Below are 25214 nucleotides of genomic sequence, written 5' to 3'. Positions count from 1 at the left end.
AAAAAAAAAAAAAAAAAAAGAAATGATCATGCAAATAAACCCAAAGCGGAGCAGGAAGATGTTAAGTACAGTAGTTTGGGAAAACTGCCATATTAGGAGGAGCAGGAATATTTGATTGTAAATCACCAACATCTGGTTGATAAGAAATGACATCTGCGCATCCCTCTGTCCAAAGAGCCGCCCTGACAACGGCGTCAATCCCCCCAGACACACACGCTCTCCCAGCCCAGCAGACACAGGCACCCCTGCGCAGACACCACGACATATTTGACACACCCCTTACACGTTTTACATACATTTACATCCCTCCCTTTGCTCTCCCCCCCCTCCCCCCCCACTACTCGCATTCCTCTTCCGGCTGCGCCAAATCGTTTGGGGGAATGAATAAAGAGTGGCCGTAGCCCCAAGATAAAGACCCAATTGAGAGAGATAGAGCAGTAAAAATAAACCAGGGAATGATCTACCCTAAATGGCATCTCCCTCCAGGGAAGGGAATAAAATTTGTAGCTTGCCCCAGTGCAAATGGAGAATAACTCCCCAGGGCTGAAGTGACGTACAGCTGATGCTGTTGCAGATGCTGGCTAAGCGCAAGGGGTGACACCCCTCGGAGGGGTCGAGTGCCAAGTGGGGTCTTTTCTTCAGGCAGAAACCTGAGTTGGGCTTTCACAGCTGAGATGTCACTTGGCAAAGTGTGTTTTCACACCACGATGTGAAAATTTTACCACCACGGGCTACGTTACCCCTTGCTATAAATGATGGTGGTCCCACCACTCTGTGCAGGTCTGCATCGAGCTCCACCAGGAGGGTCCATCCCCTCATCTCCTTGTCACTGCACTCATTTTTTCCCATTTACAGCCATCTCTCATTCACTTCCACCCATCACCTGTTGTGCATCCTTCAAACAAACTTTCCTATCCTCCACAGTGTCTATACACCAACATTATTTTACATGTAGCCTTTATACACATTTTTTATACACATTTCTATACACACATTTTTTGGGGGGGTATTTTTTACACACATACACACAAATTTATCTGTGCATGTGCTTTAGGCTTTAAGAGCTATAAGTGCATTATATTACAATATTAATTGTACAGCTTGCCTGCAAATGAATTTGAGTCTGTCCTAGAAATACCTGCCCGATTTCAGATCCACCAGTTTATTTCCATAGCACAGCTGCAATCCCGAGGTGGGGCTTGTGTTTATTTCCCTGGATACTTTAGACAGCCAGAAAAAGATATTTAAGCACCCTGGGATCTCCCTTTCCCCAGCCCTACTCCTCAAAAGGAGGCTTAAGCCACGAAGAAAGTTTTTGGTAAAGTTTTCAGTGTGGTTGTCAGCAGCTCAGTGGACTAATCCCCTCCCCTCTCTGCAACCCTGAAGAAAGATCCCAGAAATAGAGAGGTGTTAAAATAGGTCACGTGCACACTTCATTTCCTTGCCATTTACACAATGGGTGCTTGCAATCAGGTTGATTCCCAAATATTAACTTCCCCTCCAGTTAAGTACCGTTTTGCTGGAGTTTAAATCATTGCGTGACTAGCTCTCATTTATTAGGTACTAGCTCTCTGCTTAGGACCAGGAAATGAACCCTAATAGACAGAAATAATTAAGGTTCTGCACTCGTGAGGGTTCTTTCAAAAGCGAGAATTCACAACAATTATTCTCATTAATTTTTACAACCTACTTTCCCCCTTAGCTGGACATGAGCTTTATATTGGTTTTCCCCCCTCAGGATATCCAGTTTTATGATGATTTTTTTTTTTTCTCTAAGTTATTTAACATTCTTGATAGCCCAAATTCTTTTGAGGAATCATTAGCCCTACTGGGATGCTGTAGGCACCCAGAAATGCTGCGTGCATCACAATAAGGCAGAGGACCAAGGAAGGGCTTGGTTGAAGACTCATCTGATGCATTCCTAGGTAGCCAGTGGGCACAGAGAAACAAGCTTGGTGGGCTTTCTGAATATCTAGGCTCATCCCAGCTCCAGAAAGACCCCTGGACTAAAAAAGAGCGTGGTTAAGTTGTCTTAGTCAGCTGGTGCTCCGTCCTGCCAGGTTCTGGAGAGCTGCCTGTGTGTGTCTCCTCTGAGCACATGGTCTTCTGCTGCTCTGTTGAGGCATCTCGCAGGGTTTGGTAGGTGTAGCTGCTGCTGCTGGAGGCAGGCTGGTCCTTGGGCTCGGGATGTTTTGCTCTGGAAGGTCAGTTCTCCTTGTCTTTGGTTACAGATAGCCACCTCCAGCACTTCAGGAGAAGCCACCAATCTAGTGGCCTGGCTGGCATCCCATGGAGTACCTCCGTGTAGATACTGGACCCAGGCCAGTACCCCAAGGCAGCCCTGTAGGGTTGTGTCCCCCAAACTCCCCCTGTCCTGTTTGGGGCCATTGGCCCCATGTCTTCCCAAATCCATGGATAGAAGGGGCAGCACCTCTCCTTACACAGGGCAGGCCCTTCTCTAAAGGGAGAACCTCCAAGTGCTGAGGCAGGCAGGGCTCCTGGGGGTTAAGCAAGGTGAGAACATGTTTCTCCTCTTCATCACCAAGACTGCTGGTGTCTGTGCAGCTCAGGGGTCACACTGAGCTCTTCTCCTCTCACTGACCTTCTCTGGGGCTCACACATCTGCTTTCAAATGCTTAGTTGTGTTCCAGGCTTTGGTGGCAGAGTGCTTCCTTCAAGAGGGCTTGTGTGTTTCACAACCTGTCTCTGAAAGAACCCTGACTCCTTCTTCCCCTTTTTGACCTCAGTCTTGTCCCTGCCTCCCTGCCACCAGGGACAGGGTGCTCAGGCAGCCTTCAGCCCCCAGCCCATTTTGGTCTTCAATCCAGAACCCCTCTCCAAACCCTGCAAAGACACCTTATCTCTCTCCAGCCTCCCCCCCACCTCCCTCCACTTCAGCCCAACACTGTGCGAGGTCTGTCTCTTCTTATTCTCCCTTCTTGTCTCCCAGTTCAGCCAACAGCCTCCTCAATGAGCCCCTCTGTCTCACACCAGTACCTCTGACCAGCTCTCAGTCCCTCCCATTTCCTTCACTGGCATCTGAGTTCTGCATCTTCTCCCTGCTGCCAGCAGCTCCCTCCTTCTCCTGGCCTTTACCTTGGGCTCTGAGTCCCAGCTCCCCAGCCAGATATACAAAGTCTCAGCAGGCACCTTGTCTTCATCTGTTTCTTTCCTTCCCACTTCTCTGCTTTGGCTTCCTCCTCCACCCTGACTTGGTTTCCACCTAGGGTATGTGAAAGTGCAAAAGAAAAAAGGCTCTGTGCTTTCAAGCTTGAAGCCAAACTTCCCAGTTGCTCCCAGTACAGCCGGCTGCAGCAGTGGCAGGGATAGTCCTGGTCTGTCTCTGCCACACTGAGCAGGATTGTGGTCACCTGCAGGGCAGGGACAGCACGTGGAGGTCCATGAGTGCTCAGCTCTTCACCATTAAATGAGGCAACTTGAATGGTTGCCCCTCCTCTGACTTTGTCCAAGTGAGGCAGATGCTCACAAGCAAAGAGCTCAGAACCTAAGCACCCCTTGCAGAATGTGAAGTGCCTTTTCCAGAATGCTCAGCCTTTAGGACAGGTTCAGAAGAGCCCAGGAGGGTCAGGGTGTTGTGTTTTCCCTTAGCAGAAGTGCTCAAAGAGACGTGGGACCAGTTTGGTTGGGAGCAAAATAAACAAACAACATGGAACCCAGGGCATATACCTGGTGCAGAACATTTCAGTCCTAATAAAGTTTTGTGAAGTCAGAAGCAACTGAGGAAAAACTTCTTATGGCAAGTGCTTGACACAAAATGACACTAAGTGGCAGTTTTGACCCTGGCCATAACAATATTCATGAGCCTGTAGACACAAGTACCCATATAAATACAAGGCTGTGCAAAAGAAGAAAAAAGTAGAGTGTTTTTTTCTCAACCTAAACAGATTTTATCATGCTGGAGCTAAAGATGCCATTGGAAATGTCTCAGCAGAAGTGCTTTGTGGTCAGTTAGCCCAGAGACAGGAGCGGCGCTGAGATTTCATCAGGAACTGTCGCTTCCCATTACAGTGAAGATGAACCCACGGGTCAGACAAGCCCTGAAAAGTGTAAATCGGGGAGGTTTTACCCTTCAAAGCTCTCATCTCAAAAGAGTCCTCAGCAGCTTTAGAGATCAGTGGTGGGAAGTTTGCCCTCTGTAAAAAAAATAGGAAAAACTCTACAGTTTTATTGAATCTGTGCTATAGAATTTAGTTTTGGGCACTCTGTCTTAAAGGACCTCGAGGGATGGTTTTTTTTTTTTATTATAGATTCTTATTTTTCCTGATGTAATTGTCATTTGACTTTCTGAACAGCTTTTTCTTCCTTCCCCCCTCCTCCCAGCGAGCTACAGCCAATTAAACAGAGTTCCGCTATGGCAAAGTTGATCCAGAAGAAGGTTATTTCCACCCACTCGTTTGCTTTTCCACCTCTGAAATAGTTTGTAAGTCAGGCAAAAAGTAGCCAAACAAAATACCTTCCACAGGTTGTTTTCTAAAGCAAAGATTCACCAGCTTTTTCTCTGTTTTGTTTTGTTTTGTTTTGTTGTGTACGGTTTTGTTAAATCTGGCTTGGACTTTCCTGGCTTAGCTCTAGGGCTGATGCCATGAGATATCATCTAGGGAAACATTGTTCTGAAAGCCCCTGCTGCAATCCACTAAAGAGCTGAGACCAATTTAAAACCATCTGCAGTCCTTGGTTTCTGATAACTTCAATCTAGCAGATCTCTAATTTGATGGAGGCTGAAGTTATCCGTGCTTCACTTGGGGCTTTCTGCCACCAGCACATACTTTAGTACCTTTGCTTGTAAAAATATTCCTGATGTGGACTAGGGGACTTCTCTACCCATAAAGCAATATATTTGCAAGACTGAGGTCCCATACGATATTTTGTCTGTCATTTTGTGGGTGATTAAGGACTTGTTTCGTCAAGCAGGACATTCATTTGAAGTCCTTAAATGAGGGGCTACCAAGCTCCTTCTCTGGTGAATGGAGAGCATTGGGGACCTATGAAGGCAGCCTACCCACCTCAGAGCTCCAGTGTTCTCTGACAGTTCCCATCTCCCTCCACTGATTCCAGCAGGGAGATGAGGTTCCCAGCGTGCAAGCGCCTTGGTTAAAATGCCTTCGGTTAGGTTGGGATGAATCCTGCCCTTTGTACATCTGTGTGCTGATGCCAATGCTGTAAATCCTCCCTCAGTGAAGGACTTCACTTATGCAAGCAAATAGTGCCCTTGGGTTGGGCTGCTGAGGACAACTTGTGCATTTAGTGTGCTTCAGAAGGCAAATGGCATAGAAATGTTCAAAAAGCTGAATAATGCCTATTAGTTGTTAGAGAAGTGCCACTACTTCTTCAGTGGGAACCAGTTTTGCTTTGAAAAACACACAATGGTTGTCTAATTATTCAGGGTTTTTAATTATAAATTTGTGCCCTATTTATGTACTAAATTAGGTCTTGATTTAATTGGAATCCCCATGGAAACAAGCGTAGGGGGCGATGGGGTCTTTGAGTGAGATTTGGAGCTGAATTAGGTAAGACCAGCAAATAAATGAAAGGCTTTCTGAAAAAAAAAAAAAATATGCTATAAGATGAGAAAATAGCAAAATAATCTGGTTGTGTAGACACCTGGCTGGGTTTGCTATTGACACTAGTGGAGCCAGATTTTTCTCTTTGGATTTTGGCAAAGAGGTCAGCCCAGTTGCATGTGCTTTGCTTGGTGGACATGAACATCTCTCTGTTCTCCCACCATGAATCTTGAGCTCTTTCCTTCCCCTTGGCCAACTTTCAATCGGAAGGAAGGAAGGACAGTGTTACCATAAAATGTGGTGAGCTCATGAAGTTCTTCCAATGGCAAACACAGGGTTGTCTTTCCTCCTGGGCAAGTGCAAATGGTTATCCTGACTCCTGGCTGAGGGCTTGGACTGCCAGGCAGTGATGGAGAAAGAAGAAGGAGGACTGTTGCCTCTTCTGCCTGAGTATTAGGGCATTGGAGGATTTTGCTGGTCCATAGCTTATCCCTGGCTTGAGCAAACCTACTCACCTGAGCCCTCAGAAGTGGTATGTGAAGGAGAAGGTTGCACCTCTTTGAGCAACACGGTTGCTTTGGATAAGGGTATGTTATGCACCTTCTAAATGTTTAACTTAGATGTTTTAAGAGGACCAAAATGAGGAATTCGAGGGGAATTCATCCCAGCAAACTTAAGATGCTAAAAGTAGCCAACTAAGCAAGCAAACTAATCCCTCTTAATTCCTTCTAGAATTCATGGGGAGATTCCTTCAGTGCACAATGGTCAGAGGTGGAGTTGCTCTCCAAGTACCTTTGGTAGTTAGCCCATGTGGTGCTTACAGGTGTGGGGCTGGTTGGGGAAGCATGTCAGATGCAGAGCACCTGCAGTACCTTCAGCTGCTCTGAAATACAGAAAGGGTGAGTGTTACCAGCCTGAGGGAGAGAGTCCAGGGTCTGAGAGGTAAGGTTTTAGTCATAGCTGCACACTGGTGAGAAAATACTTGCTGGTTTCCATGGGATTTGTTCAGGCAATATGACTTTCATCCCTGGTCCTCTAGTCATAGCTTTTTCTGGCCCAGCAGCAAAAAGAAAGTAAATAACTCTAAGAAAATGGATTTCCTCCAGAGAGAAATGTGTGTGTGTGCGGTCCCATGTGTTGGTTATGGGACAAACCTGAGAGAAGTGAGAGGTTGTTGACAGGAGATATATTTCTGGTGGAGGAATCTAGAGAAAGGCCCATCTGGAGTGGTCAAAGCCTGAGCTGAAGGATGACTTGAGTTCCTGGAGGCTATGTTTTCCCCCACATCCCTCTTGCCTTGGGTTTAATAAACAATATCCCTTCTCTCTCAGGCCATGCCTTGGACTCGCGATGAACCCGTTGCATTTCCTCCCTTTCAGATCACCCAGTTAAAGATTGAGAACAACCCCTTTGCGAAAGGCTTCCGCGGCAGCGACGACATGGAGCTCCACAGGATGTCCAGGATGCAGAGGTAACACGTGCCTCCCTCGTGGGCACCAGCTCAGGACCTCGAGAGCCACCTGGGCTTTGCTTTGCACGTCACCTGTGGCTTAAGCTAAGCCAGGACTTAGTGGCAAGTCCTTCTCTGGCGCCTGCATGTGCGTTTTACATCAGGCTGTTGAAATCTCATCAGGACCTAGGGACAAAATCCAGGACTTCTCATTCTGAGGTGAATGCCTTAACTGTTGGGTTACAGAGCAGGATCTCACCTGTGGGTTGTCCTCTTGGCTCCAGGGACCTTGTGTTTCTTTCTGACATGTCCCCATCCAGAATAACCTCTAGTTTTGTGGCAAGCAGATGTCTCTGAGGTTGCACGTGGGCTTAAATCTGTTTAGGCAACAAGAGCCTTGGACTAGCCCTGAGAAGCTCAGAGAAGCTCTACTGAAGTGGAGCTGTTGGGTGTCTCTTTTCCCAGGTGTCAGTGCTTTAGAAACAAAGCTCTCTGTTCTGGGAGCCGATTTGTTAAGGATGCTCCAGATGCCTCCGTAGGTCTTGGTGTGAAGACCTGTATTGTGCTGGTTTCTGGCTTTTGGAGAGTCTTAGGCAGGAGGGGAGTGTGTGCCTGGTTGGTTCTGGATGTGCAAAGCAGGAGCATAGACGTGGTGGTTTCAGGTTGAAAAAGGAAGGTATTAGAAAACGTTGGGATCTCTAGGGCCAGGTGGCTGAAGAGGTCTTTTTGAATCTTGGTTTTGGATGCAAGTACTTAAGCTGAAACTCAAGCCTAAAACCTGTTTAAAAATCCCGTTTCAAGTCCTTTTCTAAATGTCAGCTCCTGCCAGTAATTAACTTCATGCCTTTCACTTCACTTGGAACTTTGTCCATGTGTCAGGTTGCTTCCTGGTGCAAACGTTCTGCGGGAACGGTGCCATACCCATGATTATGTCTAAGAGAGATGTAGATGCTCAATATAGCATTTTCCATCCAGGAGGGCAAGAGTGACTCAGATCTTTTATTCTCTGGGACCAGCAGAGCTGGGTTTCAATGGAGGGCTGCTGGGAGGGACTCAGCAGATGGGCAGGAGCTGTAGCTGGTCACTGCAGGCTGGAGCGTAGATGTTGGTGCAGATGCAGGAGTCTCTTCTCACCATAGCTGGTGATCTGAGCGTGGCTCTCCATAACTCTGCAAACTGTGCTGGTGGGCAGCAAACGATGCCTGTAATCCTGCAAGGGCTTGCACCCATAACCCTGCTCAAATGGGCAAATGTACTCCTTGTCTACAAACGTTTTCAGGCTCAGACCTAGAAAAGCCCATATATATATATATATATATGTAAAATGTACATATAACACTCACTCTTCTCAATCTAAATCATCTCTGCGGTCTTCTGAATGTACCCTGTGTTCCCTGCCTGCCCTTTCCAAGGACAGCACAAATCCTGGCATGATATGTCAATATTTATTTATTTATGGGTGCTCTACCACTTGAAATAGTTTCCCCGCCTCCCATCCTCCCATGCCAACCTCCCAACCTCTTCTGGAACTTGAGTAACGATGCCCCACGCACGTTTTTGCTGCTAAACTACCCTTTCATTGCAGTCAACGGAAAGATTTGAAGGTGGACATTCGTTGTGGGTATTTTTTTTTGAGTGGGATGGAGGAGGTAAAACAGTGACGACCATTTGAAGGGCTTCATGCCATATGAAGAGCATGGCATGGAGCCATGCTGAGCTCGTGCTAAAAATTGCCTGGCATTTTTATGCTGGCTTGCGGTCGTAGTTGGTGATACAGTGAGCAGAAACACTTGAAATATATAAATACACCCACTCAGACCTGACAGGGTTGAAAGGGTTAAAATCCACAGTGTTGGCTTTCCAGGATAATTTCTGATGCTTGCTTCCTTAATAACTTATCCTCTGTGCTGATAGCATACAAACCACTGTGTACTTTTACAAAAAAAAGTAGGGTTTTTTTTCAAGGAAGAGCAGGATAAGAGTATTATAGGGAAATAAAGACCCATTCAGGGTTGAAAATGTTAGACAAATATGTGCACACTTTTGTGTTTTTTTTATGTACATATATGAACATATACAAAATCACGTATAAAAATATATGAAAACGTATATAAAATAAGCCATACATAAAAAAAAATAAATTGCATCTATAAGATAAAGAACCATTCAGGATTATGTTAAAGAAGTATGAGCTACCTTTGTGGGTTTATCAGGATTTATATATGTATTAAATTATGATTAAATATCTATTGAGATAATATTTTAATATATAAATGTGTGTGCCCATATAGTGGAGTTGTTTCCCAGTGATGGACCCATCTAGGAGGTACAACTAAGTCTGTTGTGGCTTTAGGGGAGTGATGTCTAATTATGGTCTTGCAGCGTGGTGAAGTAGAAGTAGGTCTAGGTGCTGGTGGAGACCTGGCTTGATGATTCCTCCATTGAGCACCTTCCTCTTGGTAGGGACTGTGAAGAAGGAAGATGAATTGGGGAAGAAAGACGACTTCCAGTGCCAAGGGTGAGCTCAGTGTGAGGGCTTGAGGGGCTCATTGAGGACTCTTCCTCCATCTCTGCCTGCTTTTGTGTGCTCTGGCTGAACACGTTGGTCTAAGCGGCCTCAGGGGACAGGAGATTTGCAGTGTGGATGGGGATGTCTTGGCGTGTCCACCCCTCTCTGTGGCTTTCTCCTTTGTAAGGCTTCCACATTGGGTTTTCTCCTCCTGTTTCCCAGAAGAAAAGTTAATAAGTCTGTCCAGGTAGAAAACTTAATTCAGTAGTGATTTTGAGCCTTTCAGCAGCAGATGATTTCATTCAAAAACAACAGCCAGGAGCTCCAGAGAGATCTAAATTCCCATGAACAAAATTCATCTGCCTCCACCACCTTCCTTTCCTGATACACATGGGACCCCTTTAACAGTTTCTTTGACAGAATGAGTGCTTCGGGAGAAGAGATTTTTTTTTTTTTTAAGGTTTTCAATTTTCTGAGCATTGGATCAGGTCTGTTATTTCCTTGATTAAAAAAAGAAGAGAAGAGGAAAACACACCAGAGGAAAATATGTAGAGGGATGTGAGTTGTACTGCATCTGTGTCCTGTGGCCATGCTGGAACTGAAAAATATAAATCAGGTTAAAATGATGTAGTTGTGATGCTGGGGATTTTAGGCCAAGTATTCCTTTTGGATTTCTTGCCCCTCTGTACTGCAAAAAGTCCTTTTGTCTCCACTCAGAACTTCTGCTTGTGCCGAGGGGAATTTGGTGTGGGGAGCAAGAGCAAAATGCACATCAGAAATCATTGCAGAAGCCAGTGTAGGACTTTGCCCTTAAAATTCCCCATGCAATGCCTGTGAGCCAATGGAGCTGTACTAACACACCAGGACTATTGGGTGGTTTTTGGGGGTTGCAAGTAGTAGCTTTTAGGTTTGGGCTTTTTCTTTAATCTGTGACTGCCAAAAGACAGCATGGGAGAAGCGTAGGTCTGGGGCTAGAGCACTGTGAAAGAGCAATCCTATTAAGCCCTTTAACCAATTTCTGCTAATCATCTGCAGCTCCCATTGTCTTGAGTGGTTATTATGGGTGCTGAAGAGCTTCTGGAAGTCTCAGGCCCTAGTTATTGCTCATTTAAATTAATGCAATTAGTCCTTGAAGCTTCTTATTGGGAAAGCTTTTGAGAGGAAAGATGATTATGTGAAAGGGTGGCTCTTAGCTCCCTTGACGGGTATCCTGGGTCCTTTCAAAGGGAGACAAAGATCCAGAAAGATCCACTTGACCAAGAAGAGTGGCAGTGTAGTTTGACCTTATGTATGTTTTCTCTGTTAAAGAACATGAGCCATGGTTTGCTGCCTTTGGCATTAATCCACAGGCATCTTGCTGGCTCCAAAGAAATTATTCCAAAGATTTCCTGGTGTAACTGAGCTCAGAAACTGGGCCAGATGCAAAGGACATGACTTAGAGCTGGCATAACAGAGACAATGGTGAATTTTGGGGTGCCAGTAGAATAAATGGATGAGCTTCTAAGCTCCAAAATGTCCACCTTGGCATGCTAACATCATGTTGGTCTGTCTAGCACAAGCAGGTCTTGGTCCAGTGCAGATGACCTTGCTCTTCTTGCATCTTCTCATGACACCTTTACATCCCCTTTCATTTCCCATGTCCTGTCACTGAAATCTCCCAAGAGCCACACATGCTGTCTGAAATGTTTTCAGTGTGAGACTTAAAGCTGTAACATCTGTTGGAGAGATGTTGCTTTCTTCTAGCAAATGTCCCCAAGGAAATTTTCCTGGTCAAAGCCACAGTGGAAGCTGTGGGCTCGAACTATCTTCTATAGAATTTGATGGAATTCAGATGAAATCTGAAGTAAGGCTCTACAGGTTACACTGGAGGGTTTCCACAACTCTTTTAAAGTGAGAAATTTCACTCAAGAAACACAGGGTAGCTGCAGTTTCCTCCCTTGTCCCTTCTCTGGGGGATCTGGCCAGCAGAAACTCAGCCCAGCAGGAAGGAATGATGTTGATGTCTCTGGCCAACATCCATCCTTCACCTCTTCTCATGTTCCTTCTCTTACTTCGAAGTGAGCAGTGGTATCTGTCTGCAGGAATCCAGCTTTTTATCTACCTGATAATGACAGGTCCAGATCTCTAGCTGGTTCTTTTTGCTGCTGGCTCTTGGGTTTGTTGCAGTGATCTCTTTGGTCTGCAGTGCTCAGATGAGTGATGGAAGCACTGGTGGTTGGCACCCAAGCCAGTGATATTGGCCCCATTCTTGCAAGAAGGTCAGGACGTGATAAATCGGTGGAGAATGGTGCAGTGAAGAGTCTCCCATATTTCTCAGTGAGTGTTTTGACTTATGGTACTGGACATCCAGTCTGGAGCACTATTTTCTGTGGGGCTGGCCTGCAGTGCCCGTGCAGAGAGCTCATATTTGACCTGGAGGTAAAACTGAAGGAAGAAAGCAGCAGTTCCCCTCCTACCAAGTCCTTTCCTTCTGTAGTTTATCCAGTTTAGACTTCCCAGACAGTCTCTTGAGAGTGGTTCAATTTCATTTCAATGTGCTGGAAATAAGCTGAAATGAATGCACATTGACAACTGACAATTGTTTTCTGGTTTATTTATTTCCTGGGAGATGGTATATTTATTCCAGTCCCTTTATTTTCCACTTCCTCTTTCTATATCTGTGATGGCTGACTTCCATTTGTTTCCTACTCTTGAGTCTCAGCAGGAAGGACAACAATTGTTTGTCTGGGAAATACAAACCCAAATGCCTTTGAGTTATATTTGCACATCTGGAATCAGGGTTGGGTTCTGCACCACTGTATCCATGGGTGCTGAGTTGTGGAGGGGACAAGGCTGATAGGGTGGCAAACATCTGCCCTTCTGTAGAGACTGACCAAGGAGGGGTTAAAATCTGGCAAGATTTTGAACAAGTTTTTTGTCTGACAGCTGCAGTTACTATGCATTAGGTAACAGGTTAGGAAACTTCAAGCCTGTACCTGAAAATACATTGAAAATTATTACTCTCTTACAGCAGAGTGATGAGCAAGGAAGTGGAGTGGATGTCACCCTGTGAAGGTCTTTGTCTCTAATTTTTCCATCATTCTTATTAGTTTGTAGAGGCCAACGAGGTTTTCAGCTCTGAGATTACAAAACCTTGAATTTGCTCCTTTGAGTTCTTTGCTAGATTGGAATTTGTGGAAGTGACCTTCCAGAGCTCCATGGTGAAAGCGTCACTTGGCCAGGAGAGGGGGAAGATGTCAGGAGGGAAAATGAGACCAAGTTTGCTGATTCCACCTGGCAGAGGTCTGAGCTGGGTGGAAGTGCTCAGGAAACGCAGGAAGGATTCACTTGTAAGACCTGAGCTGTAGGGTCAGGGTTATGTGGTGAACTCTGAAGAGTTCATCATTGGGAAATGATGACACAGAGCTGATGTCCCACCCTACAGCTCTGGGAAACACCTAGCCAGGTGGGAGTCACTGAATACTCATCTTTAGCCTCCAACAGACTTTAAATAGACAAGTGACAGCTTCCTTCCTTGTAAACTCATTCCTCAACCGACTTTAATTTTTTTTTTTCCCTAATTTTACAATTTTAAATGATGAAAAAATGTAGCCCATTAACACCCTAACTCACATTCTGGCCCAGGAGCAACAATCTTTTCCTTGCTGGGTGGATAATTTCCTATACTGCCTGTGTAAGTCAAGCTTTTAACACTTTTTTTTTTTTTTCCCTTCCTGCTTCACCACAATTTTTTTGGACAGCAACATTTCTGGACACTACGGTCACTACATGCCAGCAGTGAACAAAACCTTTCATTCCATTAAACCGTGGCCCAGGATTACAACCAGCTATTTTGGGAATAGTGACTTTTAGGCACTAAAAAAAATAAAAAGAAAAAGAATTGGATCCATTTTTAAGGATTGAAGGACAAACTAAAATGGTAGCTGTGCACAGCTCATGTTGGATGGGCTCAGGGAACAGTCTAAATGTTTTGAGCTGACTTGGTTTACAAGGCATCAAAGATATCTCTTTGTTAGAACTCAGCTCCTATATGGAAGAAAAAGGTAGAAAAACAGAGATAACTGCCTTTAGTGAAAAGAAAAATGGCAAAGTGAAAGAATATTTTAGATATTTAGTTAGAAAATACTTTCCTTCCTCTCCCTCCTCAAATAGTTGATTTTCTGGCAAAAATAGCACCCAACATGTTTTGACTGAAATGGAAATATTTCAGTCTGGAAAGAAGTGGCTGCAATACCTCCTGGGAACTGCTGTTTGGAAATTCAGTGTCTCCAACCTGTTCTCTCTCCAGCCTGACTCCTTGCTCATGCAGTGTCTCCCAGAGAACACCACGGTCCTTGGGGGACTGAGTATTGGTTGTGGTGGAGCTGAGGAATAAGGAACAAACCAACCCATGCAGCAGCCTCTCAGCAGGGAGGAGAGCTAAGGGCAAAGTCCCTGTGGATTGTCTGCTTGGAAGGGAACCACAGTGGTGTTGCAGCTTAGGGTGTCATGCTGGTACTACTTCTATGAGGTGGAATGTGACAGGAGCAGGCAACTCAAAACTGTGTCCTGGGAGGACTTGGACATCCCCTAGAACCTAGAAGATCCAATGGTCACCCATGAGGACTGAAGGCCATAGCTCTTGCTCTTCCTGAAAAGCCTCAGATGCTGCCCTCCAGCAAGGGCTCGTGGGGTAGAAATGCTAGTACTGGCTGACCAGAGGCAAAGAGGTCCTCTGAAGCCAACCACACACCCTGGCATCCATTGCTGTCTTGCATATCTGAGGGATAAGTCTTTGCTTCCTCCCAGTCCATCTGTCTTTTGTTCCTCATGCACAGCCTGGACTTCAGCTCTGGGAAAACGCTGCCTGGTCAGCCAGTCCAAGTGGTTGGAAAGCCATGCTCCTGCTGGCAGGAGCTGCTGGGCTTCCAGGGGAAGAAACCCCACCTTTGGAATAAGCTCTCCTTGGCAAGCCACCGGTGCCCGGGGTTTGGAAAGCTTTTGTGGCACAATGAGAGATGCATTTATTTGGTTTTGAGCTCCTGGGTGAGTTTCCCCTCCATGAGAGCTCTGTTGCTGATGTTTCTGGCAGCCACCACGGCAGTGGTTTGGATGAAAGCTCCCTGTTGTGAGTAGGTTTATGTAATTGGTATTGTTAAATTTTAGAAATAAGTTCCAAGTTGCTACAGTGATAGGCCCTCTCTAAGGGGTTTAGTTGGAGATTCAGAGCTCCTCCTCCACATGCAAATGGTCAGGTGAGCATGTTGATGGGATCTAAGGACCTGCCCTTGCTCCAGCAGATGAGTAGGGCAACTCAAAGCTATCTTGGTCAAATGATTATAGCTTGTGTTGAAATCTGGACTCTGGTTTAAGGCTACTCTGAGGCTGGTGGCACTTGTGATGTGCTGCTGTACTGCCTGATCTTTACACATCTCAGAAAGTCCTTGGGTTCAGGAAGCACCCAGATGCCTTGGAGGCAGATGTCTCTGAAACGCCTGACTAGCTCTCAATTCCACCCTCTGCAGAGCAGGAATAATCTTGCCCAGCCACGCTGCTGATGGGCTTGGAGAAATGTCTCCAAAACACACTGCAGGGTCTTGTAGGAGAGGGGATTTCCAGCCAGTGTTGGCAAAGCATCCCTACTTCAAACCAGATTTCAGAGCAAGGGAACAAAGCAGACTTTCCATCAGAGCTCACCCTCCCAGCCTGGCTCCGCTGCGGCGTGTGGCTCTGGCGTCCATCAGATCCTGGTGATTGATTTATTTCTCTGAGTGGAGCTTCTTGATTTATTTCTCTTTTTCTGAGTGGAGCTTCTTCTCTGGTCCAGGGCTCACCCTTCCAGGACAACCAGGCTGGCAGACCCTGGGGAAAAGGAAGGGGGACAACTGGCATAAGAGGAAAAAATTGACCTAAATATTGAATACATCTCCCAGTCAGCTTGGTTTTTATTTACAAGCATGTGGATGTTTATATACAATATAAATAGTATATAATTTATAAATGCTATAGTAATAGCTAAATATCAATTTCTGAATTTTACTATAACTACATTTATTTTATGTATGGGTGTAAAATAGCTGTTGTGGTGGAAGAGGCATGAATTTAAAGGGGAAGATATAAAAAGGAAAGTGAAATAGAGTGCTGCATGGATAAAGTGTGACGAGGCTGTGAGTGAGGTTTCTGTTTCCCTGAAAGTCTAAACAAGCACCAGGATACTAATGTGCTGCTTTCATTTATTAATCCACTCTTATTATTAATTGATTTGCTTTTCTGCTTTGTTTTCTTGTTGTATTTCTTTGCTTTTAGTAAGGAGTACCCAGTTGTTCCCAGGAGCACGGTGAGACAAAAAGTGTCCTCGAATCACAGTCCCTTCAGCGGTGAGACCAGGGTCCTTTCTGCCTCCTCCAACCTGGGCTCCCAGTACCAGTGTGAGAACGGAGTGTCGAGCACCTCCCAGGACCTGCTGCCGCCTGCCAACCCCTACCCCATCTCCCAGGAGCACAGCCAGATCTACCACTGCACCAAGAGAAAAGGTCAGACCTTGGCTGCTCCCTGCTTGGGACTCTCCCCTTCCTCACGGGACCACCAGCGTTGTTTTCTGAGGTTGCCCCTTGCCCGCGGGCTGGACAGCCCCAACTTGCTTTGTGGTGATGCTCGAGGATGAGTGAGGGATGGGGGTTGTGTGCTGGAGGTGGGCAGCTGCCCCAGGCTGGGCTGGGAAACTCCTCTCAGCAGTGTTAGCCTAAAAGTCCTTCTCTGCTGCTGGGTTGTGAGCGAGCTCTTTGGAGGGTTGGCTGGTACCTTTCACCCACGTTGAATCCACATTCAGTAAGACAGCTGGTGCTGGAGATAAAGATGACTTATCTGTCTCCATAGCCCCTCAGACGGGGTCAATCTCCAAGTGGAGACACCTTGACAGCTTGGATTTTGCCCAGTTTTCAACTCAGAGTCTCGTAGTTGGGAGCCAGTTGTCTGTCTGCAGAAAGCAGTTCCACTTAAATGCTCGGCCTAATGATCAGGGCATGGGATTGAAAATCATGATATCCATGTTCCTTCCCCTCTGGTGTGACTGACCTGCTTTGACAGAGCTTGAGGGCTCAAACTGTGAGGGCTTTACACTGACTGCTCGGCTCGTCCTGGCGTGAAGAGCCCCATGATATCGATGGGATAATTGTTCTCGGGCGGGGGCGAGCGCTTTGCAGTCTCTCCCTTCCTCTCCCAAAGCAATGGGAATGCCCAGATGCAGAAACACACGCAGGGCTGAGATAACAAAAAGCCTCAGATGAGCCCCACCCAAGACACTCGGAAGAAAAGGGGGAATTTCCAGGGCTGGATGCAATGCTCTGGGGTGGGCAGGAGATGGTTACTGCCTCCCCCTGTTCCCCTTTCTCAGGACTTAGTCTGTGTTGCATGGGAAAAGCTAAATGGAGTCAGCATGTACCGTGGCATTTGAATGCACCAAGGATTTCTCCAGCTTGGTAGACTCTTCCCACAGCAGATCCCTTCCTGCTTCCCTGCACAGTCCTATCAGCCAGCCACATGTCATTATTTTTAGCAACATAACCCCTGGGGCAGTGGGATGTGCCGTGTAGATGCACAGTCCAAGGTAATGGGTGCTGGGAAGTGCTGGCAGATGAGGCAGGAGGGCACTGGGAATCTCTCCTCCATCCTCGGCGAATCCCCTGGAGGTTGTAACAGCACGTGTGGTGTGTACTCATGGATGTGTGGAACAAAAAGTTGAGAAGTCTTAATGTTTTCCTAAGACTGAGCCTAAGAGTGGAAAAGAGAGGCATGGTGTTCTGACCCCTCCAGCTGACCAGGCAGCCCTCCTGTGTCAGAGCTGTGGTTGGAAACTGGTGAGGCTACACTTGAGCTAGCTGTGAGGTAGGGCATAAGGAGTTGCTGTGGCCTCCCAGGGTGTCCCCTAAGGTCAGAGGTGGGGAGTATGGGCCTCACCACCCCCGTGCTGGTGTAGGGCAGTGGGTGTGAGGTGCTGGGACACCACTGCTGCTGCAAAGCTCCAGTGCTGGTGATGGAAAAGCAGATCTCGTTGGCCCTTGGTGTCCCTCAGCCTGCAATCCATCCTCGCTGCCCCTTTGCCCTGGGAGCTGAGCTCTCAGCGCTGCTCTTCCCCTTTGCAAAACCCAACCCAAACAAGCTAGCCCGAATGGCAACGAGCCCTTTGGACAATCTGTGACTGCTGCGTGTCCCCACACCGCAGGGCAATTCATCATTCCCCTCCACATTGTAACACGATAAGGAATCAACAGAGGTTTCCTTCCAGTTTTGGGATTCCCGCTAAGTGGTGTCTCCATGGGTGGTTTCCCTCAATCCCCCAATTATCTCACTTCCTCTTATTGTCACAAAAGAGACGACTATCTGCCCTGTAATAAGCTCCCTGGCCCCTTTTGGCCTGCGTGGCCCTTGGAAAAGTGCAGGAGACTGGCAAAGGGAGTCCTTGTCTCTGGGGCTGCTGGCCCCTCATTATCTCTATGATGACTTGAGTAGCACAAGCAGTTAAGGGCCTTTTATCAAAGCCGCCAAATGCTTTAATCAAAGAGAAGCAGTGTCCTGCCCGATACCACTGGCTTCTTCCGTGAAGCTGTCTCAGGAGCTGGAGTCTCTGCTCTCCTCCCTGTGCCTTTTTCCCCCCTCCCCATGCATCTAGTAAATCAAAAACAGCCACCAGGGCTTAAAGAAAAGAAATACAAAGTTAATGGGAAACAGAGAGCCAACGTAAGCTGCCAAGCAGCTCTTTGCAAAGTGAAACTAATTAAAAAAGTCACTAGAGATGAGCAGTTCTCCTCAGATAAATCACAACGTGATCCAGGGTTTCGTCTCTAACTCAGGCAGAGCGTGGTACTTTCCTCTAGTGCTGAGCAAGGGTCTTTATTGAGCTTGGGGAAATAACCTTACCTAGCATACTGCTCTTTTTCCTCCTTTTCTGACCTCTCCTAGGTGTAATTTTAAGCTTTCCCTCTCAGCTCTCCTGCTTTCCTACTTTTCTGCATAACTTTCAGCCAGCCTCACCATCTGAGAGGACATGGGTGTGCTCACACCTTATGCACCTCTGTCCATATTCTGGCTAGGAAGTTTTATTGATTTTCTTGGATCATCCACTCCACAACCACTGACTCCTCTTCAGTCAGTTTAGACTTTATCTCAAGCGGGTTATTTCCTTTCCTCAAGGCTGTGGTTATGGATAAGTGCTTGCAGGGGCAGAGGGCAGTTCAGCTGGCTTGGAGACCAGCTGGTGCCTGTATCTTCTGTAGCAAACACCACCACTCTTTTCCAAGATAGTCTCCCAGATACGCCTTCTTCCAGCTTTGACATCTCATGATGTTTCTCTGTATCCTTTTTAATCAGGAGGTCAAGTCTTGGTCTGGGCTCAGTTAAGAATAAGTCTTTATTCGAGCAACTCGGAGGCCCCTTATTCAACTTCTACTTCCTTGGTGACCTAAGACAAAGATTTAGCTCTTCGGTTGACAGTGTTGTTCTTAGCTGTCAAGTCAAGATGGATTCCCTCTAGAGATCTGATATGGAGTTGCATTAGGGGAGAGGAGCAGGGCTGTGAGGGGATGTTATCTCTGAAGGCTCCTCTGCTTCTGGGAGGTGATGCTCTTCTGGGTGAGAAGGGAAGGAAGGACGCATCCCAGAGCCCCAAATCTGGCAATTCCTGGTGCACAGGTGGGAGCACTGGCTCGCAGTACTGGGAATGACCCCAGCGTGATGCAACTGGGTTGCTGCTCCAAGCACCTTCTGAAGATGCTGGGGAATGGCAGTCCTCAAGGTGAGAATCACCCTACGTTCTACCCCAGCTCCACATTGACATTGCTTGTGGCATTTCACAAAGTCACTGCTCTTGAGAGGATGGGTTAACTCCAATCCTATGTCCTACCAAGGACTGGCCTCGGTTCTTCATGTGGATTTTTAGGCTGAAGCAATGACCAGTTAGAGCTTTGCCTTTTCTCTAGTTGTTTTCCACATCTCCCTCTCTTATTGTTGTGCTTGGAGAAGCCCAAAAGGACTTACCAGCAGACAGCTTACTTTCTGTCTTTCATTTTAGCCCCACATCTCAATTAGGGCAACTGGGGCTTGTTTTCCCTGGTGTTATCCTCTCCCTCAGATTTCCTGTAAACTAAAAAGCCATCCCTCTAAACCTCTGCTCCCTCCCAGCCTTACACAATCTCAACCGCTTGGCAGATTTCTGGGATGCTTGTGATGCTGAACAGGAGGCGACTGGAACAGCCTCTCCCTGGGGAGGTTATAAAAGTTGTCATGTTGGCACTCTGAGGGACAAGAGGGATGTGGCAGAATGCACTGGCTCCAACCAGCGAGGACCGTATCCTTCAGCCACCTAGCGTGGACATGCTCCTGACCCTGGGGAGAAATAGATCTTTCATCTCCTTCCTGCTCTGCTGAGGTCGGTGGAGATACAGCAGTGCCATTGCCCCTTCTCCTCTACAACAGACCTCTTTGTTGACTGAACTGATTTCTCCCTCGCCCCACCCAGCTTTTCTTCCACTCGGAGAACCTGTAGGACAAAAGTCAAGTATGGGATGTCTTTTTGGAGGCCGTGCTGTTCACCCTGCTGATGTTAGGAGATGCAAGGAGTCGGCCAAGGCTCGCACTACGCTGCAGCCAGAGGTGTTTGCAGCTTGAATAGATGCAATGGAGCCTAGAGCAAGGTGGCTGCTGGTGCTTGGTGGGGAGATATTCAGGGGGCTGGTGTGAACCCAGCTTTTTCCACGCAGCCCACGCTGCTTGTGGTACTGTCGTTCCAGTGGCTTTGTAGAGGCATCCCCCTCTCCCATCAGGAGGTGCCTCCTGTGCAGTGTTGGCAACTCCCTGCCTCTGGAAGAGGTTCCAGGTTTTGGTGTTGGAATGTCTCTGCTCCACGACCCTTTCTGTCATGTTCCCCCACAGTGCAACACGGCCACACTGCAGACCCTGCAACTGCCACCATGCCCAGCGAGCTAAACCTAGGACAGGGAAGCAGCCAGCATTGGTTTCATGCTCTAGGATGCTTGCCTTGTTTAGGGATGTTCATTTTGATGGAATCTGCCTTTTTCTTTACTTCTTTGACAACCCTTCTCAGTCTTGCAAGCTGATATTGGCTGTTCAGGCTCATGCTAGATTTATTCTAGAAACCAGACCGGATAAAACAACAGCATTAGTGATAATGACCCATTGTGTCTCCCTCACAAAGTTGGGAAGAACCTACTGTAATGCCCTGCAAGTGTGAGCAAGCTTTGAAAACCAAACCAGTTGGGTCTAATTCTTCATTGTCCTCTGTCCCAGGGAGCTGATTGTCACAAATTGGAAAGGAGCTCTCCTGATTTACACCGGGGCAAGATTTGGGTCCAGAGTGCCCTAAAATCCAGAGATTTAGGTTCAGGGCACCCTGAAGTCTAGAGATTTTACATGTTTGCATTTCGTTCTGGATGGCCCTAATCTTGGAATTGGGAAAATTCCATTTAAAAAGCCATTTGTGTGGTATTTACAACCCAGCTGGAAGTAGTAAATACCGGATATCTTGGAACTGCTTTTGCTCTCGCTCTCACTCCTTCATTAGATAGATCATCAAATTCCTTGTGAGGGAGCCAGTTTCCACCCCATTCTGCAGGCTCCGTTTTCCTTGGATCCACTTCGGAGCAGCTTCTCCCAAGTGCTGGCAGCTTCTCCTGCTTGGCAGAACCTTTCGCTTTTTGAGGTTTCTGCAGTGTCAAGGGGCTGGTCACAAGAGCTGGTTGCCACCTTTGGCTTCCAAGAATAGCAAGAAAAGATGGTCAGCATCTCCCCGAGGTACCCAGCATCTCCCAGAGGTGCCCAGCACCTCCTAGGGCTCAGTGGCAACAGGAACAGACAGTGAATTGCTACCAGGGAACCCCATCAAGAATCAAACCCAGAGCTGACCAGACAGTTATCTCCTATGTCCTGTTGATGCTGGGGAGGTGAGAGGACCTTCAGGTAGAGGATTATGGCCTTGAGACGGACTGTCCAGGCTCCAGAGGTGAGGATAAATTTAAACTGCAGTCTTCAGCACTGCGTGGGAGATGTTTAACTTGTCCTCCTTTCTCTGTTCTCCTACTTGAAGATGTCCACTTTCCAACCCCAGACCTGCTCCACACACCATGGGGAAGCACTTCACCTGCTCTGTGCTGGCTCTGGTGTCCTCTGTGAGGAGTGGTAGGATAATGCCAGATCAGAGAGCCTGGAGCAGTATAAATTCATCAGCTGGCACCAGATGAGGATCTGTGGTCTTCATCATCCCAGCTGATGATGAAGATAGACAGTTCTCTTCCCTCTCCAGTGCTTTGGGGCTACGTGGATGGGAAAACCACCAGGAAGAGGGGCCAGAGGACAGGCAGAAGTTATTAGGGTAGGGTCATCCTTCACTAGGTGCTATCTGCTCTTTGGAGATGGGTCCTCAAAATCTGGAGTGACTGTGCCCTTTCCACATATGACATCAACGCCTCTAGAGTGGCCAGCAGAGCCATGATGAGATCTCACAGAGGAAGAGAGGGGACCTATAGAGTTTTCCACTGAAATCCTGGTTGTTTTTGTTTTTCTTTCTTCACCTGCAATGAATTCTGGAAGCTGACCCGTGGGGCTGCAGCTCCGCCTGGCTGGGCTGGGGCTGGCAGGGGAACGTCTGGGCTCCATGGAAAAATCAGCAGCCTCAGGTTGTAAGTCAGGCACATTTTTACACAACGGAAAAAAACAGAGTTTGACTGGTTTGTGTTGTGTATTTTAAAAAAAAAATAAAAATAAAATAAACAGTCAAACCCCAAGCCAATGATTTCTGATGCCAGCAGAGTAATGCGGTTTAATGCTGAAAACTTTATTAGCAGAACAATGCTTCATTTTACAAGACTTTGTTTTTCCACCCTCGTGTTCTTATTACTCAGTGGTGGGTTAGGGATCCAAAACTTTTAGGCTGTCTGTAAAAGAAGAGCTCAAGCTCTTCTTCCAGCTGTTCCTCCTGGGATAGACTCACGTTTAGGAGGGAGTTTAAACCTGTGCTTCCAGCTCTTGTCTTTCAGGAGGCTACATGAAGTGAACCTGGTCAGGATTAAGGAGAGTGATACAGAGTTTTTGCATCTCTCTGCTATTTTAATGATGGGATTGCATTGTTCCCATAGCTCATTCTACTTTCTGTCCTAATTTAAGAGAAGGCAGAGGAGGAAGATATCTTGTTAAGTTGATTATCAAGGCTCTGCATTGCTGGGACTAAGGAGCCAGGTTTTGCTGCTGTCAGGAAGAAAGCATGAAGCAGGACTGGGGCTTTCCAGCTGAATTTACAGGCAGCTGCTATAAAAAAGGACACCAAGGGGCAAGTCCCCATGGTGCGTAACCTCCATACCTGGTGTCTCCTGGGGTTGTCAGGCCAAGAAGACTTGACTGCAGCAGTTGTTTCAGTGAGACTTGGTAGACACCTGAGTGGGAGTAATGGGTTATTTTACAAGCAGAGTGGGTGCAGCTTCCAGGAGAAAGCCCGTGGCTGTTTATAGCAGTAAGGGTATGTGCATGAGTGTGTTTACAAGAACCAAAAGGTGCCTGTACTGCCCACTGGCACCTCCTGAAGGTGCCCCTTGGCACCAATGCTGGAGCAGCCCGGCAGCAACATCTCTGTTTTTGCAAGTGCTTCTTGAGAGTCAGATGATTTTAACCCCCCTTTTTTTTTTTTTTTTTTTTTTTTTTTTTTTTTTTTTTTGTGGAACTGGATTTTTTTTAACGTTGTGTTTTGGGGGTGAAAAGATTGCAGCTCAAAATGCGTTGGTAGAAAAAAAAATCGAATAGAGCCATTTTTTGGGGTGGTATTCTTCCAAATTTTACCCCTGTTGAAAGGGCACAGACAAGAGGGCTTTAAGCACAGTGGGATGTTTTTCTTCCTGCACCAGAAATCTTGTTCTTGAAGCAAAGTTAATCCGGGTCAGAAGAAGCTCCCTTTCCCTTGCCTCGTTGTCCTTAAAATCTCTTGGTGAAGTGCTCTTCCCTGGGAACTTTGCCATCTATTCCAGCAGAGCTGGATTTCATTTGATGACCCTGCAAATGAATAAATAAGTGCATATTCATTTTTTCATTTTGCTTCACCCTCGAGATTTCACCTACATTGTTTATCTCCTTCCCTCTGTTGGCCTGGGATGCTGCAGGAAACAAAGGGCTCTGCAGGCTGCGCCTTGTTGTTTCTAGCTGTGAAATTTACTTTTCTCTTTTGTCACGCTTGGCTCCGGCACACAGCACACGGCCCTGGGTGGATTTATGTGCCCAGCTCCCTTGGCACAGCTGAAGACTGTGCCTGTAAAACTTCAGATCTGATTGTCTCAACTGTGCCATCGCTGATGCTCCCCTGGGGGTATTTTTATTGTGGTCTCCATTTTTGTCTCATTTATCATGAAAATTCATCACTGTAAAGGCTTCTAGTTAACAGCATCAGCTCTGAGGCTCTTGGCTGGGAGCAGGGACCTCTCTTAGGTGCACTGTGACTTCAGGCAGATGTTACTCCTCTGGTCTGAGTGCTGGCAGCAGAAAGGAGATGAGGAGCTTGGCTGTATGGGGTGTGCAAGGGGTATCACCATGCAAGCTAAGCCTCAGGATCCCTCCAGCATCTTACAACCTTGAATTTTTTCCTCTTTAAGTCCTAGATAACCCCTTTCCCCATCCAGCAGTCAGGGCCAAGTGCAAGGCTGGGTTTCAGCGGGATTGATTCAGATCAGTTCCAAAGAAGGGCTCTGGATTTATGCTGCCATCACTGAGAGAAGGGGCTGGATCAGCTCTGGGCAGACTGTGGCCTTGGTAAAACCAGGACTGCAGGGAGGGAGGTTCAGCCGAGGGCACAGTATTCTTGTTCACTACCAGGAGGTTTTTTTTTCTCCTAGCAGATGAGGAATGTTCCACCACCGAGCATCCCTACAAGAAGCCCTACATGGAAACTTCTCCAGCAGAAGAGGATCCTTTCTACAGGTCCACTTATCCCCAGCAGCAGGGACTGAACACTTCCTACAGGACTGAATCAGCCCAGCGCCAAGCATGTATGTATGCCAGCTCCGCTCCCCCCACGGACCCCGTGCCCAGCCTAGAAGACATCAGCTGTAACACGTGGCCGAGCGTCCCCTCCTACAGCAGTTGCACAGTGTCTGCCATGCAGCCCATGGACAGGTTACCCTACCAGCATTTCTCTGCCCACTTCACCTCGGGGCCGCTGATGCCTCGGCTCGGCAGCGTGGCCAATCACACCTCCCCCCAAATAGGAGATACCCATAGCATGTTTCAGCACCAAACCTCTGTTTCTCACCAACCCATCGTCCGGCAGTGTGGACCTCAAACTGGCATCCAGTCCCCTCCCAGCAGCTTACAGCCAGCAGAATTCCTGTATTCCCACGGCGTGCCTCGAACCCTTTCACCCCATCAGTACCACTCGGTCCACGGTGTGGGCATGGTGCCAGAGTGGAGTGAGAACAGCTAACGAGGTGGGCAGGAAAGCTGCAAGATTATTAGCCATGGGAAAAAGAGAAAAAGGAAAAAAAAAAAAAAAGAGAAAAAAAAAAAGGAAAAAAAATGGGAAAAGGGAAAGGAAAAAAAAAATACCCTGTCAATAATAAAAGTGAGAGTATTTTGCAAGACTCCTTTAACTGAATGTTCACCAATAGCACTCGAGAGGGATGGACACTGATTGAAACCACAGATGAAATAACCATCGGCCTCGGTGTGACTTGTTCCCTCTCCCCCTCCTTTTTTTTTCTTTTGTTTC

At 47.0% G+C, this 25214-nt stretch overlaps 1 protein-coding gene across 1 annotated transcript in view; it reads left to right on the top strand.

Annotated features, from left to right (window-relative positions):
• TBX5 (T-box 5) overlaps positions 1–25190 on the top strand; it is a 30642-nt gene extending 5452 nt beyond the window's left edge. The window contains exons 4-6 of the mRNA XM_008939062.1: positions 6902–6993; positions 15767–15993; positions 24346–25190. Coding sequence (XP_008937310.1) covers positions 6902–6993; positions 15767–15993; positions 24346–24929 — 903 coding nt within the window. The 3' untranslated portion in view covers positions 24930–25190. The remainder of the gene's footprint in view (positions 1–6901; positions 6994–15766; positions 15994–24345) is intronic.
• The last annotated feature ends 24 nt before the right edge of the window (positions 25191–25214 follow it).

Source organism: Merops nubicus, unplaced genomic scaffold (genome assembly GCF_000691845.1).
Source record: "Merops nubicus isolate BGI_N331 unplaced genomic scaffold, ASM69184v1 scaffold1374, whole genome shotgun sequence".
In the NCBI taxonomy this organism is placed as follows: Eukaryota; Metazoa; Chordata; class Aves; order Coraciiformes; family Meropidae; genus Merops; species Merops nubicus.
Note: the sequence above shows the minus strand (reverse complement) of the source record. Positions and strands in the feature narration are given on the sequence as shown.